Source organism: Hermetia illucens, chromosome 4 (assembly GCF_905115235.1).
Source record: "Hermetia illucens chromosome 4, iHerIll2.2.curated.20191125, whole genome shotgun sequence".
Classification (NCBI taxonomy): domain Eukaryota; kingdom Metazoa; phylum Arthropoda; class Insecta; order Diptera; family Stratiomyidae; genus Hermetia; species Hermetia illucens.
Genome location: NC_051852.1, coordinates 39541966 through 39562519, shown reverse-complemented (window position 1 = coordinate 39562519; position 20554 = coordinate 39541966). Strand labels below are relative to the sequence as shown.

The window sequence follows — 20554 nt, the reverse complement described above, 5'->3', positions numbered from 1 at the left end:
AGAGTGACACTGTTTGACGTTTAGCGCTAAACCATTAGTCGGGCTCCAACGAACCAGAGTGTCCAGGTTAGATTGAAACACAGTCCATAGACGACGTTATAGCGGAAAAAAACTTAGGGTCGTCTGCTTAGAACAAACAGGGACAAGTAAGGAGGGGAGGAAGGTCGAAAAACTAAAATAACAAGGAACCCAGAATAGATCCCTATGGGACGCCAGAGGAAGACGAGAAGGAGCGGGTAGTGCAGCGGCAGAATCGGTTGAAAAGGTAAGAGGCAAGCCATAAAACAAGTGGTATGGGCACGTTTAGAGACGAGAGTTTGGATAGAAGCATCTTGTGATTTACAGTGTCGAAGGCTTTAGCGAAGTCACTGTAAATGATATGCACTTCTTGCCGTGAATTTAAATATTTGGCGACAAAGTTGGTAAAGTCAAGTAGGTTGGAGTTAGTGGACTTACGTTTAACGGAGGCATGTTGCTTTTTCAATATGTGCTGGACAAAACGGGCGGACAACCAGCCGCTGACATATCTTTCCAGGATTTTGGAAAAGGATGAGGGGAGGAAAATGGGACAGTAATTCTCGGGAAGCGTACGATCGCCACTTTTGTGTATGGGGATGATGAGAGCCTCTTTCCACAACTCGGGGAAATGATTCTCTTCGAGGCTTTTGTTGAAAATAAGAGATAGGGGAAGGGAGATGGACTTACCAGTTCTGAGCAAAAATAGATTTGGAAGACCATTGTAGCCAGGTCCGACATTGGCATCAAGTTTGCCAATGAGGTACTCGACAAGGATAGGAGTAAGAAGGGGAAAAGTAGCTAATGCGGGACAGGCTACATCTACTATCGGAAGGGATTCAGAGGAAGGAAGGGGAACATAGACTGACGAAAAGTAGCGGCAGAGTAAATCACAAGATAGTTGTGGGGAGTTAGGTGAGAAGCCAGAGAATTTAATGGACGGAGGGGATAACTAATATAACCTTTCATACAACAAGTAAATGGAAGATAGAATCATCTTCTTTTATAAACTATCTTCCTTGTAGAGCTCGGAATATGCTATCAGCCGTACTTCGAAGTAAGAGGGTAGGGGTAACATAGTTTACGAATTGCTACCAAAGTTTTCCTATCTGGAGAACGTCGCTTCTCTCTCAGATAGATTGCAAAAAGTCGACTTAAACTTTTAAATTCTCTTTTCCCCAAAATTACATCGATAAAAACATTTTTCGCTTCAGAGTTTATTGAAATCCTTCATCTAAAAATGAAGGAAATATCCCAAGTTACAAAGCAATCCAGTTTCTTATATTTTTCGTCTACTTTCCCTGCTTGTTTTTCATTCCTCCTCGCTAGTCGCTAGAAACTTGTGATGAATTTTTTATGCTGTTTGAACGTGTTTTAATAAAGTCGAGATGAAATTCTGCGGGAAAACAAGAAAGTTTCGAGTGCACTTATTAAATTCACGTGCTAAGGGGGTATCCAGTGATTTTACTTTGATGTTAACTGAAATTTAGTCATAAACGTGTAGACATTATTGAGGGGTGAGTTCCTTGCAGTCTTTGAAGTCTTAAGTTTTCGTTTCAGTGGAAAATGTGTTAATGCTTTGCTATCAGGGTTGTTGATTTTAAAATTTATCCATGGTAGAGATCAAGGGTCTTCTGTGCAATCGGCTGACCCTTGTAACTAGGGAAATTTCATAAATCTCCAGTCGAAGAACTGGATACGTGATTAAGGAAACATCATTTGATGAATTTCCTGGAATATCACACAATGGAATTGTAGTCACGTTTTTTCCTTTCCTGTGTTAATTGGATTCGACTAGACTCTGTCCTCTATGCATACTAAATACTCCTGGAATTTACCTTATCCGCAATTTATGGGAAGCTGACTAAAATGCGAGCACATAACTTAGATATTTGGCATTCGAAATGCGGCCTGTGTATTGGAATGACAATAATTTATTAGAAGGCATTCATTTAGTCATTCTTCGTATTCATTATTTTGTAATAAGGGAAACGCTCCATTAAACAAAATATGATCTTCCGTTGTGTTATTTATTTGGCATATTTCCGAGGAAAATTGCAGCGAATTTCATTAAATCAATCCCATGTAATTTGTATGTAATTATCCTTTAGGAAATAAATATGAATTGTACTGACCTGAACATGCTTGTGGTGGTAATGGAAAGATAAGGGTTGTCGAACTTTTACGTCGGGCTACTGCACATCCTAATGATTGTGGCTTGAAGCTTCTGAGCTGTTGCATAAAATCGGAACACTCCATTAGGGCTACGTCTGCGAAGTGGAGATCGCAGAGAATTTGGTTCTAAAACGAAGGAATTAAGAGAGTTTACTTATTTTCAAGAACTTGATATCCTTTTGTAGAGGATATTTGGCTTGAACTTACCTTGAACCTTCTTGCACGTTTCTGATTTGGACCGGTAAGATTTAGACCACATGAGTTGCACCGAAGACATTCCTCGTGGTAGTGATTGTTATCGTAAAGCGGTGAGGGTTCTGTAATAAAAAATTAATAGTGATTAGTGTACATTTATGTTTTCCAGGGTTGCAGGATAACATGACATTAGTAGGAAATATTGTCCGCCAAAAGTTCTGATTGAACAAATTGAAAGTGTTTGGTATCCCTCGGTTTCAAGACATGCGAATCATTATAATTAATTTAATTTTTATATGTTTTATTATTGAAATGCTATATATATTTCCATGCTGGCGCACATTTAGATGCATTTTGCCTAAGCGGCGGAACCAGTATGGTAATATAGAACCAGCTATGTGCCTTCCGTTTTTTTTCAACGTAAACGGCAGAGATCATTTACAAAAGAACAGCTCATGATCAAAGGACGATAAGAAGAGATAATTGTTCTTCTAGATATTGCGCAAGCTGTATTAATGAATTGTCGAATAATAGGCTATGATCCATGAAAAACTGCAAATCTGATCTGAAGGAGGACTTGTAGGAGGAGGATTCTGCCTTAACTCCTGAAGGTAAGGACCGTTGAATATTCTTACTTCAATGCATAGTTTAAGAAATCTGTGGGTTTTCTTCATATTCAGAAGTGATAATGAGAATTGCTGTGCGAAATGTATTCCAGAAGAGAGCGTAGAAGTGATGAGTTACTGATATTCGAACAGGGTATATTATATATATTTTTTCTTATAATATTGTATTAATAATGCACGAATTGACGGAAAATGTAATTCACTTAATCTTGTCGCGTTGCCCTATTGCACCAATCGTAGGTTAGAGGAATGATTTTGATTTTTGCAGTATAAAGTGAGCAACTACGGTTCTATTTCGAAGTGCTGGGATTAAAAAGGTGTATACGGCTGGTACATTCAGAGTTTAGAGCTATACACCTATACACCAGCTATACACTGAACTCCCAACGTACCAGCCGTACGCAGCTTTTTAACACCTTAACACGATTCTTACGAAGTTAGGTAGTGGAAGCGATGCGCTCGAATTTCAGGACCAAGCAAAATCCCGAGAAGTTCAGCGTTGTGTACACCCTGACAAACATGCCGGAGAACGCAATGATTTCAGAAGTGTATACCGTATCATGGTGTGGTTGCACCATTTGATGGTCCTGTGAAACACGTGAATGGTTGAATTCTCATCCACGATGACGAAGAACTGAAGAGGTGGTAAGAACACTTCACCACGATTCTTAATCGTATTGCATCCGGTGAGGTTCCTCCTCTTGTGTATGAAACAGTATCATTTCCGCCATGAAGACACTCAAACGATGTAAAGCCGCTGGGTTTGCCGGTTTCTCCGAAGAGTTATTGATCGCTGCCCTTACAGTTATTGCAGATCTGCTACTTCTACTCATATGGTAATTTGGAAGGAGGGCGGGGGTGAACGGGGTGTTCGCCGAGATTCCAAAGAAAGACACCTGTTTTGAGTCTGACAATTGAAGAGGTATCTGCGTCGTTCATTCCGTTGCAAAGATATTATCTAAAATAATCCTGTGACGCATAAAAGAACAACTCATATTCATAGTTAATGCTGTGCAATTGATAATCCTGCAGCAGTGGGGACACTCACAAAGAATATAAGACTCCATGACAACCGCGATTTAAATTCGGAGCAACGAGATACACAGTTCTACTCCATCGCGCTGCACTATTTGCAGATGATATTCACCCAGAAACAATTTTAACACACGCTTAGTTCAAAGCTGATATGGACTGACTAGTAGGGGGTTGTGCGATGGCTGGGGTGTCCCTGTACAGGATATGGGTGAATGACAAGGACGATCGAATGAATGAAGGCGTTGTTATCATGCGCGGTGTGGCCATCAAAATTTGTGTGGCCTTGTATGAAGAGGATCCTTTTTGGGTGTCCCTCCACGCTTTAACTTCGATGAAGTGGGGGCTAGTTTACAGCCCGCTCCTTTGCTGACACATTTGGGAAGAGGACCCATTTGGTTCTGGTTCAGCTTTCGAACTAGTTCTAGGAGTGCAATTCGTTCCGGTACTCGCACAGAACTACGATTTCAATTACATTTGGTTTCCGGTTTTTGAACAGGTGTGACTCAAATTGTCCCCTGCCACTGGTTACTCTTCATAAAGCTCGAAAGCGTGGAATTCAATGCTTTTGCAATCTTGTTAGTTCCCTGATTCTCTATTGATATAACTTCCAACCTACGAGAGTTGGCATGTAAATAATATCTATATGTAAGACCAAATCAATGGAACGAAAATTGAGATTTTCCAGGATCGAAATACACATGACGGGTAATTTTTGATGGCTAACAATGCAAACATTTTTGCGGCCAGATTCCGAAATCTTTTTAATTCGGCGCAAGACGCAACTTGGTGTTATGGTTTAGAATGTGGCTTTACCTCTTGGATAAGGTAGATTGTGAAAACAATAAAAGATTCTCATCCTCAGGAATTTTCTAAATTAGAGTATAGTATCATGGAACCCTCGGTTTCATGATCATTAACGGCGTAACAAGTGGTATCCAGTCCAGGTCCGACTTAGCAAAGAACTCCAGGCATCCCGATTTTGCACCGATGCCCACCAGTTCGATAATTCTAAAAGCTTTTTGGTGATCTGGCATACGCTATCGTTTCATCTCAGGCAAGGTTTGCCCTTTTTGATCATCCTTATCCATACGGGTTAAGTCACCCGCTTACCACAACCTATTGAGCCGGATTTTATTCGCAACCTGATGGTTAAGATATCGCTTACATACTTTGCCAATTATTTTGTCGAGGGCCGAAAATTTCTAAGAGGATTCTTGCTAAAAATCATACATCGGCTAGGGTCAGGATAGTTTCCCTTAACAATTTAGTCAGGTTACCGAATTCTTTAATGGCTGTGCTCAATTTTACCCTGGCTATGCTATCATAGGTGGCTTTGAAGTCAATGAGAAGATAATGTAACTGGTGGTTATATGTTAACAGTTTCTCCATCGTCTGCCTTACGGAGAAAACCTGATCCTTTGCACATTTGCCTGGACTGTAGCGTTTTTGGTAATGGCCGATTATATTTTGGGTGTATGGGGCTATCTGACTTAGTGAGATAGCGGAGAATATCTTATAGATGGTACTGAGCAACGTGATGCCTCTATAAATGCTGCACTGCATGGCATCCTTCTTTTTATATATGGGACAGTTTATGTCTGTTTGCTAGCCGCCAGGTATTGATTGGCTTACCCAAACTTTTCGCGCCTGGTGTATTTGGTCGCTTCTACATTTAACCAGTACGGTGGTAATTCCATCGGCTTTGTGGCGTCACACGTTTTGATTACATCTGAAATGGGAATATCCGCGATCGTTATGGGGTTGTACCGATCGTGGAAAAGTTGCGAGAGAGGCGTCTTCGATTGTATGGTCATGTAATTCGTGCTAAAGGGAATTCACCTGCCAAGATTAGTCTGAACATCGAAGCCGATGGTAAACGACCAAAAGGAAGGCCGAAACAACGATGGCTTGATACGCTGGATGGGGATTTAAAAGCCTCGAAATTGCACCAAGATCAGGTGTTCGATAGAGCCAAATGGCGAAACCAATCACGAGGAGTCAACCCCGTTTGTGAACGGGATAAAAGCTGAAGAAAAAGAGGTCGTAATTCTATCGGCTCCTGGCGACTTTGATTGCTAAGCTAGTAATACTTGTTCGTCGTCATTAGTTGGCGGGACTTTCAACTTACCGATATTCTGGTGGCTGAGCAGTTCATCAGTATATTCAACCCAGCGCCCCAATGTGCCTATACGGTTGGAAATCAGATTACCTTGCGATTGTTCTATGTACTTTTCAAACTTCGAGAACTCCTAGGCTTCCTTTTTCTGTCTGTGAAGTCGCAGTATTGCCCGATATGCAGCGTTCTTCCATTCCATTGCCAACTTTATTCATCGTCAAACCAGCATTTCCACATTTCATGTGAAACAAAACCTTATTAAAATCGATTCAATGTCTGCCCGTCTGCCTGTCTATCTGTTATACCCGATTTATTCGGATAAGGCGGAGGCTATTGTTATGAAATTTGTTGAGAACCTGGGGCCCGTGGCATATAGCAAGTGATGTTACTTTCTATTAAGTTTAAGCGAGTGTTCCCATACATGCGAAAGAAAAAATGGTAATGGTTCAATTATACAAAATACATCCCGTTTCCATACCTTCCCGAACAGAGTTAATAACAGGACATTACCATATTTTAGGGATTCACCCGGAAACTCTCTTGGGTCCATCCTAGATCCACATAATGACGGGGGAGAAACGTGCATAGGAAATTTCTCAGACAAGGTAAACACAAGATCTTTATACCCGACTCCGTCCAGCTTCCGGTATTCCGACTTGTTAATTATAACTTTGAATGAAGCAATCATTTTTTGCAGTTCCAGGTCAACGTTCACCACGAGTTTATTTTTATTGAGAGCTTTCTCCAGTTTCAGTAGGAATTAGGAATAAGAAAAGAGTATTTCCAGGAAATGGCGGGATATTCATAAGAGCTACTTTCGGATAGTTCCCTAAGCATCGCACTGGCATTATTTTATGATACTTCGACCCGAAACAATATCAAATGTAGGACTCCGCTGGTGTACGGCGAAGCCTGTTTTAAATTTTGTTAAAATAACCATGTGAAGTGATGATCTGACTTCAACCTTCTTGTTTTCAATCTTTATATACATGGAGGGATACCTTATCCAGATTTCTTCCCCAAATTAAAAGCAACTATCTTGCACAACGGAGTAATAAAATACGATGATTAAGTAATTTTTTTCTGGCCTTATATTGAAGAGTACAATGATTGGCCTAATAGAAGCACGCAATGGGAAGTCCTCACACCCGTCACCGGCAATATCGCCTTCACATAAGTGGTCCGTTCACTGGTATCAACAACACATAACAGATAATCATTGTCCTTCAATTTGTCATTCGATTCTTTCCAAATAAATAACGCTGACCAAAACACTTAGTATATAAAGAAAAAGTGAAAGAAGTCATCGCAAGGTAGACTGATAACTGAAGCTTTTCTTATGTGAAAAAGGAGAATTTCTCCTTATCTGAGAATGCTCTAAAGAAACGGAATGTTAGATGTGGAGTAGAGTAACTCAACCGAGAGGTTGAAAATCAATAATGGAGACTGAGATGATACCGGCATGTGTAATGATGACAATGGCATGACAAATTGTTCGCATGAAAACGAGCCAAGGATATGAAACGTTTTAAGTTCTCCTTTTTTTTCACTTCGTCAATGTTATAAATGAAACTCTATACACACGTAAGTGAGCATATGAATGTACCGTCCCTTATCTATTTTCTCCAGAATGTACTGTCGAAAAACATATGCTAACTCTGAAATATTCATCCCAGATTGTGGGACGTCAAGAGGATATCGTCTTCGTTTTGATATGATCACTCATCCTTTTTCGTATCCCAAGTTGGTAACAAGGAAAAATATTAAGCAAAAAACAGCATTATTTTGTTAGCGTAATGCCTTGCTCCTACATGTAAGGTGCAGAACATCTTGAATAGCTTACATCTACCTAGGAAACTTATAACCAGACGTGACAAACGTGACACATATCCTTTTGTGCCCTATGTATAGCAAGCCAGCCTCTCCAAACTACACGTTGATGTGGTGGCGGTGGCTATTGTCATATCAAAGTGATTTCATCGCTTTAACAGGTGCATGATTAATGACTTATAGAGCTCAAACGGATGGAGGATATAAGCCTATTAATCTTGGAAAGGATATATGTACACGAGCGGAAGGGGGTGTAAATGGGAGAATTTGGTATGCTGTTGTGGTTCTCAGTTCATAGGAAGGGTTAGTCCTTGTCATGTCTGGTGTATTGAAATTTATAAATTTCGTGTCATGGGGCTCTAAATAGAATGATCGATATTGAATATTACATCAAACATTTAGATGAAGTGAAAAAGGATAACATTGGGTTCCGGAGAATAAACACGGAGGATGCAACAAATATGCTCATTAGTCGATTTTGATGGAGCCATCTATTGTGTTGATATGGCATTGAAATATGAAATGCGTCAGTGAAAGGGATTTCGATAAATACGAAGAAAAGTTTGCTGTTGAAACGCAATATTCGTATGGTTCCATCCCCTTCACTTTTGAAGTATTTTCGGAGAGTTTAATAAAATTAGATTGAAAAATTCCAACTTCGGTGACATATGCCTATCTTCTCATAATATCGAATTCTAAAAAAATCATACGAGAAATATATCCATTACATAAGCATACGAGAAAATCTGTCATTTTTTAAAAAAATATTTCAAATAATTCGGAAAATTCCCTCGAAATTATTTTAACAACCAAAAGAGAATCCAAGAAAGTATGCGATGTGATTATATTGCTCTATTTGTATCCAAATGGCACGTAAACTGGAGGAAGAAAAATTGTTTCGATGCAAGATATTTGTGACAAAGGGCAAAGGTTTCGTCTGAAGGTTAGCGGATAAATCCTACGCTTAATAATCAGAAACCGGCGGTATCAAATGTATACCACGTAAGTTATATTTCTTCTAACAAAAAATAAGAAGAGGATCTTCTTTGGCATATGCGATAACATTATTCATATCTTATGTGTACAGACGTACTATAGCACGCAAAAATTCGATAAATTGGAATATTTTTCTGTCATTACAAGTGGATAAAGAAATACTTTAAATGTCAATCCATTTGAGAGTGTTATGAGAAGTAGGTTCTCCGACAATCGGCAGCATCCTACGATCTAAGAATTCACATAGAAAATACATCAAGGAATGCTCCAAGGGAAACTGTTCATAGAATTGAGTTAGAAAGGCACGAATCCCTTACTGCGGGAGAGACAGTAGAAGGTACTTCTGGCTCAAATGCTGATGACTGTGGGCGAAGTAATTCAATTTTGACATCTGCTCGGATGTAGCAAATGTTAAATATTACAGGAGCTTTTTGATAATCACCAAAGGTGAAAAAAGAAGACGGCATTTTGGATCAAGAGAATCCTTAGAGAACCCTGATTGCTTAAAATGTTTGCCGGCTTTGCTTTCACGACACACCGAGGTTCTCTAGCATTACTTTGACTTAGAGTTCCCTTTACTCCTATCTTTTTCACCAAGATAGTGAAATAGGAGTGGGGGATCCAAGCTCAACTGGAATGCTTCGTTAACTGCTACAGGGAGCTAGAAAATGTGAAAGGTAAGAAACGATTCAAAGTAAATCTTTTAAAATTATACAAGCTTAGCTTTGGGGTTGCTGGAGCTTGAGAGTACTTTTACAATACTGTCACTTGTCTGCCAAAGACACCTTCGCTGATGTGAGTGTGCGAAAGAGGGTCGGAAAGATCCGCTCTTCAAAACAGATGTCGACTTGGAGTCAGGAGGAGGTTCTGATCGACGGTGTGACAGAGACCGATGGTCTCACAAGAAATCAGACCATGCTGAAAGTAGCGAATATTAATCAGCAACTCGGCCTCGGTTAACTTGCTGGTTTTCTCCCGGAAGGAAGACATCGGCACGGAACTAATAGACAAGCTGTGGTTTGAGGCAGGTCGGATCATCAAAGGACTCCAAGAAAAATATTATAGTTTATTTCACAGCACTGATCGGGGCAGGCCTGAGCATGAATCCTTGTCAGGAAAAGTTTGCACGTCTTTCAGTATCTGGACTAATCAGCAACCTAACCGTTTGAATTGGAGAAGGGGATGGCGCAAAATGTGTATACCTCCTGAGTTTACGTGGCTCATTAGCATCGCCGGAAGAATGCCAACATCTAACATCTACCGTAGCATTGAAGATAACCAATCGTTGATAGATTGTGATGCAAATACCAGATATCCATTTTCCAGCAGTTCGGAAATCGACGAAAAAGATAAGTCTCTCTTCAACAGTAATATTAACACAAACCTCTCAGTGTCTAGTATGGACTTACTCAGCTTGTGGAATTGTGACGGTTGGGAGGAGGTCCTTGGTATGACCATACTAACTAACAAAGAGACTTTCAAAGTGGAAAATTAAAGAGTGATTAATAAGAGACTCTTTTCGAATCACAGCTGGGCATTTTCCAATCAAAATCGCCCAAAGCTTTCTACCCTTACCGAGATCCCAGACCGAGAATTAGATGCCGGCGAACTTGAATCAAATGTCGGGTTTTTAGATAAAACATTTGAAATTGAATCTTGTGATGGCAAAATGCAATAAAATGATGTTGCTACAGTGGTAGGGTGAAAACTTGTTTATCTCGAGAAGTTCACTAGAAAGGTTTTCAACATTTGGTACAGGTATAAGTATATAAGCGTGCTTGCGAAGCGGCCCTTGTTGGAGTATTGTCAGAGCATCAAAAGTATCAGTGAACCTTCGATACTCAGTAAAATTCCGGCAAGGATGTAATAATTCGGTGATATCATGTTTGGAGGTGAGGTAGCCCCAGTCGTTTGAGAATGTCGAACTGGTAATCACTGCGAATAAAATCAGCTAGGCTATCAACAACTTTACTGCATATGAATTCCCGGTAAGAGAACGTTTCTCCATGATTTTATTGGAGTTGTATTTCTCTCAGGCATGTGTCGGTTTCTTTCTATATTGAAAGCGGGCAGGCGCGACGATGAGTCTGTAAAACAATTTCAACTTCACCTCTCTCCACTTTAGAGCGTGTCCTTCACATCTGCTCAAGGACTATCGTGGGGAGGTCGCCCTTTTAATAATCTCAACACGTCTACTTTAAACGAAAATCCACACAGACCGCTTTTCACAATGTGATAAGCACGGTTGGGTACAAACAATATACCTTAGCTACTTTTCTGTATGGCATCCAACAACATGGCTACCAAAATTGTCATAAAGCTTCTAACCAGAGTAGGATTGGTGGCATATGCAATATATGCTAACAACTAGGATAATCTTATCTAGTCGGTGGAGTAGCCACTTAATTACAGCTGGGCTTCCCATTAAGGCTAAGGTACTCGAATCCCATTCCCAACGGGTAAACGGATAAAGGTTGCCACTTTTTTTCAATGTAAAATATCTGGTTATGACCCTAGATTCTAACTCAAATTGCAGACTGAACATAGAACTGTGGGAAAATCCACTTCATCCTAACGTGCAGTTCTATTGAGTAGTGGCCGACGCTGAGCAGGAAATGCAATAGGATCCAAAGAACCACATGTGCAGGTGCTACTAGTGCTCGAGAATTCTGCCCGCGAAATGTTTTAAGTATTCTCACATCTTTTGCCCTGAAGTTTCATATTGAATACGTTGCATGGTGAGTGCTGTGCCTGCTTCGTTGAAGACAAAATGTTACTCTAAGAAACTCTACCATTTGAAGTTTGCGCATTCTCAGCGGATGGCGTCACACGTAAACGCAGCCTCAAGGATAATTTTGCGGTGGGACCTGCAATCAGGACAGAGTAAAAGCTCGTCCATGTGTTGGGGGGTTACGACATATGTAGCTTTTTCTAACGGGGGATCAAAGTTGGTCCGCAGAGTCGGAGCAGAAATATTCTCGGATACGCGCATTGTAGTTGAAGCCTATGGTCTTCTTGGATGCGCCAGGTTATAGAAGGCGCTGGAATTCTGTTGACGCTGGGAATGATCTGGGCCCCAAGGGGTAACATAGTTATTTTGACCAACTCCCAAGGCCTTGAAGCTCTGTGGCGTCTCGCAAACCGTTAGGACCTCCTATGAGTTCTTAATGATAGGAACATAAAAGGGAATGGTAGGCGCTATCGACTGTGCAGGATGGAATCTAGTTGCACTACAGGTCAGTCTTTGACTCCAAATGGCAAAGGTTCGCTACCTGCGTAAAATCAAGGAAAATTCCGTTTTCTTCAAGGCTATAACCATAAGTAGATCTTTGATTGTAGCTCGGGGAAATTGCTGTACTTCGCAAACCCTATGGATCGCTTTGAAAATCTAAGCAGACTGCATTCTGCTCCCTTAACCCTTTTCGCATCCGCAAATTAGGTTCCTCGAAGTGGACCCACTTACTATTAGAAGGGACTATTTGAGGTACTCAAAAAATTGAAATGGGACTTCATATTGTAATTTGAAACGTTTGAAACGTGACTTCACTGTGATAGGTAGGTCAAAGGATGACCCGTTAGCATAACAGGGAAGTATTTCAGGAACGCTTGAGGCAAGTGCAATTACTTTCAAAGTTCTGCATTTAAAAATTTGATGGGCCTACCTAATAGAGTAATCAAGGTCATAAGGACACTTAACCTAAAATTATGGTAGTTGCTGGTGACTACAAAGAAAGGGTCTACCAGGAGTTTTACACGCAGAAAATAATAAATCCGCAGAAAGCAATGTAAGGGGAAATAAGTTGGGAAACCGGAAGCTGGACGCTTGAGGTATGAAAGGTTTTGTGTTTCTTTATGTGAGGAACTTTGAGTGCGTGGCAGTTGTGGATTGGGATATATTTTGAGATTTCATATCAGCGCGCCATCCTGATTTTTTTCGCCTTTTTGGATTGGGTAATTTCCGAAAATGACTCCTGTCACACTTTAGGTGTGCACATCTTCACTCCTTCCTCGCGCACTTTATAATCCACGTCAAAACTAATATCAGATTCGGAACTACTGATGGAGACCTTTCATTTGATACCTCACATGTACATCCCCCCTTTCCATGTATTCCACTGTATGCGTGGAATTTCATAGTTCCCATATGTTCACCAAATTTTTTTGTTTTACACAAAACCTTAAAAATGGAAGAAAAGTCTGACTGAGCTGTAGATAAGTATGTAAGTTCGGCTTCGGTGATTTAAAACGTTCAGAATTAGCAATTTTTTCTCGGCAACTGTAGTTACAGAGAAGGAACTGAAGGGCGTGGATGAATTGAATATTGACTTGAATCCACACCAATTGTGGGCGGATAATATGTGTAATCGAGATTTAGCACAATCTTTTTTGCCGTTATATCTCTCAAACTTCTGCGACTTTTCAGTTAGATTTTTATGTTTTAAGGAAGTTCCTCCCTTCCTTGTAGAAACAATGAAGAACATCAATATCGACTTTTGAGCATTATTTGCTATATTTGAAATTCGCTAGTTGATTTTCGCAGTCACATCCCGTATTTTGAATGATCGTACGGCTAGGACCTCCAAGGTCAGTCCCTTCATAATTTGAACATCAAAGCAGAGTATCTAAAAATCGTGAGGCTATACTTAGTTTCAGTAAATATAACCGCTGCTGCAAGGGGGTGTAGTCGCACACTGCGTTCCCGATCGAAGGAGAACAAATCAATCCGATGAGATCGCCAATTTCCTGAAAGCTTCTACCGTGAGATTATGGTGAAAATGGCAGCAAAACTAACACAACTCTGAAAGAAACCACTGGCACCATATATTGAAAGCACAGACAGCCAGTATCTTCGAAGATGCCCAATGTTTTATTCCTCAAAGGCGGACAAAGTAATCCGTCAGCGAACATCCAAACTGTCGGGCTTTTAGTCAGGAGTTTATTAATTTTCAATTTTTTTGGCAAATCCCCTTTTAACTACATCCTTATCTTAGAAATCTACTTTAATAAATTGTAAAAATTTAAATGCTCCCCTAGTGAGTCACTTCCAAAAACCTGTCCACCTTATATAACAGAATATGCATGTGAGCAGACTAATATCGGCTCCAACAAGATTACTTTCTAAATAGTATGGATTTTTCAAGACATTTCACCTCCATAGATAAAATCCTCCACAGAATAGCCAACCACTTATACAAATACAAGAAAATGAAGCTGTAATCAATCAAATTGTAACAAAATACCTCTGCCACCCACTCAATTGTCTGTTCCCTGACACATGCAAGACATACCATCGAAAAGATGTCTCTTGGCACTTTGCCTAGAACTTCATCGACTGAATCGTGCCATTGATCCTTTTGCCTCAAAGTATAATATACAGTTGCCATGAAAATTCGCTTAGTTACAAATCCTTCGCTTCTTTATAGATACACAACCACCTAATTCCCGTGGAATTCTCCTCGCCAGCAGGAGTACAAGTGTCGTTAGCGTTGGAGACGTTGAATCAGGACAATGCTAGGAAGAGTGGGGGTAGGAGGCAGGAGATCTCATGATACATTTATTTTCTTTATTTACTTCGTTCTATCGCTCGATTCCTTAGAAATTTCGCTTGATGTGGAAAACATGCCAGTCTCCTTAATCCCCTCATTAAGTTGGGCTCATTGAGGTTGTAATTTGCCCAAGCGGGTAGTTTTTTCGGGCTGTGCAGACTCTGACCTCTGGAAGAGGAAAGTGATCTGGGTAGATTTGACTTTCAGCGAAAGTTTTTGCCATGAATTTCCACTTTATGTTATTGCAGCCATGTGGAAAGCTGTTGAGCTAAGGTTTTTCCAAGAAATTCAGCGATACTTGTTGATGGTCATTAGACTATTGCAGGTTTATTGGTAGACTAAGCCATTGGAGGACTTGATAACATCCGAGGGGATTTTATTTTTATTTTGTTCGATTGTTGAAGATCAACAAGAAATAGAGTTGCTACTAAAATTTATGGTAAATTCCTTATTTGCAGATTCATTTCGTCATGGGACTTAGTTTGGTGGACTCAAAATTGCGATACTTTTCTTCGGTTGAATAGAATCCTTCGGCTCTACCCCACTTTTTTTATCTTCCCAATATTTACACGGAGAGTGGTATATGTATTGGGAAGTTTTCTTTGATGTTGTAGCCAAAGAATAAACCAATTCTGATGATGTTATAAGGTAGCTTTGTACTGATGAAGGGGGTAAGTTGCTCCCAAAATATATATTTACATTGAAAACTAAAAATTATAGTTTGGAGGAAGCTATCTCGCGTCTATCTATTTTTGTTTTTTTTTATGGATGGAGGTGGAAATCTTAGAAAGACCCTGCTGCGCCAGGTTTCAGCAGCGTGTGGGATTCGCACCCACTAAAACCACCCCCCCCCTCTTCCGCCCCTCCCCGCGGGACCACCGTGAAGTATTACTTCGCGGCAGAGGCTCGGGTTCGCTACACCAGCTCGTCCATGTCGCGTTTCCATCGCGCCGCCTTCCTAACTCGATTCAACTCCAGGAGTTTTGTCTGCACCACGGCTACTTCCTCATTTATCGCCATCCAGTTTTCCTCCGACTTCAGCATCTCTTCCACCAGGTTGGAGGGCTCGATGTCCGCCCCGAAGATGCTGTTCAACTTCCTTTTCTGCTGCAGAAATTTGGGACAATGGAACATAACGTGTTCTGGGACTCAGGACAGTTGGGAGACTCGTCCAACTTGAAGCGATGCAAGTACTTTCTATAGCCACCGTGTCCCGAAAGGAACTGTGTCAGGTGGTAAATCAATTCCCCGTTCTTTCAGTCGACCCATTTCTTGATACACGGGATAAATGTATGGGTCTACCGGCCCTTGTTGGAGTTATCCCACTGTTGTTGCCACTTGCCACACAACTCTCTCCTGATGGCTTTCCGGAAATCCGCATTCACTTCGGCTGGACTTGCCTTCCGTTTTTCGTAGAACCACTGTGCCTCGCTCGCTAGAAGATCTATAGGAATCATTCTCGCGATGACACACGCTGCCTCCGTCGACCCCATCCTAAATGCGCTGGCAATTGGCCGGTAGCACGAACTTATCTTTCTCTGGTTGACAGCGTGGTTCAATGCCCCCGCCCAGACAGGGGCCGCATATAGCAGGATCAACTTCACCACTCCCGCGATGGGTAGTCTGCGACTATACTTCGGCCCTCCCACGTTAGGAATCAACCTTGCAAGGGATGAGCTAGTATTTGCTGCCTTTTCCCGCGCATAATCCAAGTGTCCCTTGAAACTCAGCTTGGCATCGATCAGCACTCCCAGGTATTTGACAATTGATTTTGAGACGACCTCACGATTACCAACCCGGATATTAACCGTGTTGTCCTTCCTGCGGTTGGTAATGAGGACCGCTTCCATCTTTTCGTCCGCCAGGTCTAGCTTGGCTATTCGTAACCACGACTTGATGGTATGAATGGCTTCATTTGGATAAAGCTCCACATCCTTGGGATGTTTTGCAATTGCAACTACCGCCAGGTCGTCCACAAAACCAATCCGCGTTGCCTCCTGCGACACGCGTAGGCCAAGCACTCCCTCGTACATTATGTTCCACAACAGCGGCCCCAATGCAGAACCTTGAGGCACACCTGCTGTCATAATGTACTCCTTCGGCCCGTCGTCCGTCTCCTACCAGAGAAGACTGTCTGAAAGGTAACTCTCAATTAGCCGAGTAACTAGGAACACCCAGTTTGGCCAAAGCGCCTTTAATCCAGCCCCAGTCGGCTGAGTTAAAAGCATTTTTGACGTCCAGCGTCACCAGAGCACAGCTTTGGCCCATGGCCATTGCATTTCGAGCCAATTCCACGACCTTTGCTACTGTAGAACGAGCTCGCCGAAACCCATATTGCCGCGCTGAAAGACCACCAGCAAGCTCGATGAACGAGAGCAGTCTGTTATATATCACCCTTTCCAACATCTTCCCCAAGGTGTCTTAGAGACAAATAGGGCGATATGAAGAGGGCACGCCGGGTAGTTTCTGGGGCTTTGGTAGCAACATCAGCTTCTGTCTCTTCCACTGGGCGGAAATACTCTTTCCGGATCTGAAGGCAGCGATCACCTTGTTCCACCAGTAGTCTGGCCTCTTTCCGTGGTGCAAACGTCGTCGTGGCATTCTAGCGTCGTATGCTTCGGTTACACGCTGAAACAACTGTGTGACCCTTTCCACCGCTATTCCCTCCGGATCATGGGCTCTCTCCAATGCCGCCAGGAATGTCCGGACCAGCCAACCGGTTTAGCCTTTTTATCTCCAGAGCGTCGTTGATTGATTTCTCGGTTTTTGATGCTGAGGAAGGTAGCTTGGTGGTCAATGTGGGTGTAGTGCTCCCTCACTTGCCAAGCCATCTCCCTCGCCAGTGAGGTGCTAACAAATGTCAGGTCAACGATCGAACCCGACCCCCTACGTCGAAAGGTGGACACGCTTCCAATGTTGGCCAGCACGATGTTCAACTTGGCAAAGGCTTCAACAGAATTTGACCTCTTACTTCCTGAATGGCCCAGATTGGGTCACTGCCAGACGCATCCACCGTTGCTTTAGCACAGCGCAGATGTCCTCTCGGGAGGTGACCTCATCTAGGTCCTTGCATTCGACCATTATCTCCTGCTTCCGAAGTCTTACTTCAGCTTCCTCCCCTAATACCTTTTCCACCTTGCCGCGGAAGTTATCGGCCGACTTATCGACGGATCTACTTAGTTCCTGTATTAGATCCCCCTTCTGCGTTCGCCTGATACGGCTTACACTATCTCCCAAATCCATCAGCTCTGGGTCTGATTTCACTTTTCGGAGCATGTCGACATAGGACATATTTCCCTTCTTGGAAATAATTATTATTTCCGGGCGGAGCTTCTTTTTGTCCTGTTTTCCTCTTGTTGCTCACCTTAGTCCATTGTTCGGGCCTCCGAACAATTGGCTGGTGACATTGACTGCAATCGTGACATTACCGGATTTCCGCGGGTTCTCTCGCCGGCTCCGCCCTCTTTGGTGAAGAGGCTTTTTTCTTTTTCGGGACTTGCTGCGTCTATCAATTTGATGTTAGAAGTTTCGGGATAGATTTGGAAAGCAACAAGTGGTGTCTACCGGGTGTCGATACATTCGCAGGGGTGGTAAAAAAGTGGAGAGAAAATTAAAATTACCAAGGGCTCTAGGATGAATGCTCTCTAGGATACAGTCCTTCATCATTGTGTGGATCTAACAAAGCTCAGCTTGGCAAAGCTGTCCTAGCCCGTTTATAGTGACGACTTGGCTCCCGTAGATTTTTTTTTTGTTTCCTTGGATTACTGACTACTTACTGACGTCAAACATCGTAAATGATTGTATTTCATTATGAGCACGTCCTGCATTAACGCTTACGCTTAGGTACAGACAAATAAGGCAACATTATCAAAAATATTAAAAGCCCCGTGTTTGTATGGAATATTTTTCGACGGTCTGTACCTTTCGCTCCAAACAGTTCTGGTCGGTTTCTGCTTGATTTCAGAAGAAAGGCAGCTTTATGCTCATTTTACAAAGATTTGCTTATTCCAATGGTAGAGGTGCAAACAGGACGCCCTGTTGGTGGTTTATAGGACTCTTTCATCCTAGAAATGACGGAGCTCCTATCGGAGTCAATCATAATTCAGCGCCTTGGTTGTAGTTTTGGAGGTGGTTTGACATGCGCTGTCCTCCAACAAATGCTGCACCGTGGAAGCCAAAAATCCGGTCAGTACGGCCAGCTGGCAATGTATTAAAAGCTCCCTAGTTCCTTGACTACTTGTGGAAAGTAGTGTATCATGAGACTCTTGCCGTTCCCGTGCCGAACAAAGCTAAGATTGTGGGTTTTGGCCGTGGTTACAATTGTTAAACAATCTGAATATGTTGGCGTAGATGTTAATGAACTGATGACGGGGGATGGCGGAGTCTAACATAGCGGGGGGCAAAAACCAAAACAGATTTTTACTTCTAGCCGTAGGAGAATGAATACAACTAGTCATTCGATTGATGGTCGGAACATCAAAGTCGGTTATTAAGTACCTACAACTGATGACAAATGCAAAGTGTAGTTGACTTCACCTGCCATGCGCAGCGTTGGTCTAAGGGGAAGAACTATCATGTCAGAGTACTCAGAGGTAAGTATGACCTTAGTAGTGCTAAGGGTATGCTACACTTTCAGGAGGGCCTCGGGGGAGGCAGTGTGTTTTGTCGTGGGAATGGTACCGATGGCTGCCCGCCCTCTTTTTGGGTGAGACGCGTTGTCAGTACGAATAAGAAGAAAGGATCTATTTGAAAGAAATATCGAATACCGAAGTGCTGAAAAATGCAAGTCATTAAAAACGTGGCAACAACAGTGGGATGATGCCAAAAAGGTTTGCGCGACTAACACACACCGATTCTGCGCATTAAGAGGTAGACCCAACGATGACGTGGCAAAGTTAATTACTATCTGACATATTTCTCGATAGGGTATGATGGTTACAATCAGTACCTCTACCACTTCAGGTTAGGCACTTTTCCACTGAGTACGTACTTGAAGGTCTAGAATATTGACGTTTAAAGCACAGCTAGAGTTAGAAGAGGAAAGTGAGCGGTGGTTTTAGTGGGTGACAATCCCGTATACTGTCTCAACAAGGCGCAGTAGCGTGTTTCTAAACTTTCTACTTCTCGATTTTCTACAGATAGACAGACTGACAAACACACAACCGGGTTTTAATTTAATATTTATTTAATAAATCTTAATCAGTGCTTGGTCGTTCAGGATTTACTTGAGTAGATCACCTACGATACTAGGATCGAAAGTTCCATCATAAGCGAACCTTACAGAAAGCATCGCGGCATGGGGTGTAGGTTACAGATTCGACCGCTAAAGAATGCGCAATGTGTCAGTCAAGCAATGGCTTTTTGTGGGCAACAATAGGCGGTGAGTCTGTGTACAGCTGCTGGTCCCCACCCAGTTTCGCATTGTCTAAATTTGAAGTCATATTAGACAACCTTATTCTTGTTGCAAGGCGAGGAAATCCAAACCTTATTGCCGGTGATTTTAATACGTAGGCCCGTGAATGGGGAAATAGAGAGAAGACCGGAAAAGACCGACGTCTATTGTAGGCTTTGCGGCAGTTGAGTATAGTCCTGGTCAACGAAGTTGATGTAAGTAGCTTTTGGAAAGGGGGATCTGTTTCAGTGGTAGACCTCTCCTTTGCGACCCTTGTACTAGTGCGTGGTATGTCTTTGTTCGTTAGGCAGCCTCACGGAAAAAACGTTTCTTGTGATACAATGCGCTGCCGAGCACGTGACCCCTAGAGGCATCCACAGTGGAAGACTAACTATCAAACGGCGCAAAAGGGTACTGTTGTAAAGAGCACTGTTCTAAGACGGATGTAAACCCGTGAGGAGGCGTCTATAGAATTGTGATCACGTGCGATAATACCCTGTTGAAAACCATCGCGGGGCCATGCGTTCAGATCTCTGAATACGACGGTAATTCCTGCATTTAACGAAAGACGAGCTGTTGCAGATATGCAACAAAATAGGCAACAGCAGAGGACGGAATACCGAATCTA

The 20554-nt window shown here is 42.2% G+C and overlaps 1 protein-coding gene across 8 annotated transcripts in view; it reads right to left on the bottom strand.

Moving 5' to 3' along the window:
• The window catches only part of LOC119655154, a 584113-nt gene that overhangs the window by 140194 nt on the left and 423365 nt on the right, over positions 1-20554 (bottom strand). For all 8 annotated transcript variants that reach the window (XM_038060895.1, XM_038060896.1, XM_038060898.1 and 5 more), the window contains 2 exons: positions 2398-2507; positions 2151-2316 (listed from right to left, as the gene is read on the bottom strand). In XM_038060895.1, coding sequence (XP_037916823.1) covers positions 2151-2316; positions 2398-2507 — 276 coding nt within the window. The remainder of the gene's footprint in view (positions 1-2150; positions 2317-2397; positions 2508-20554) is intronic.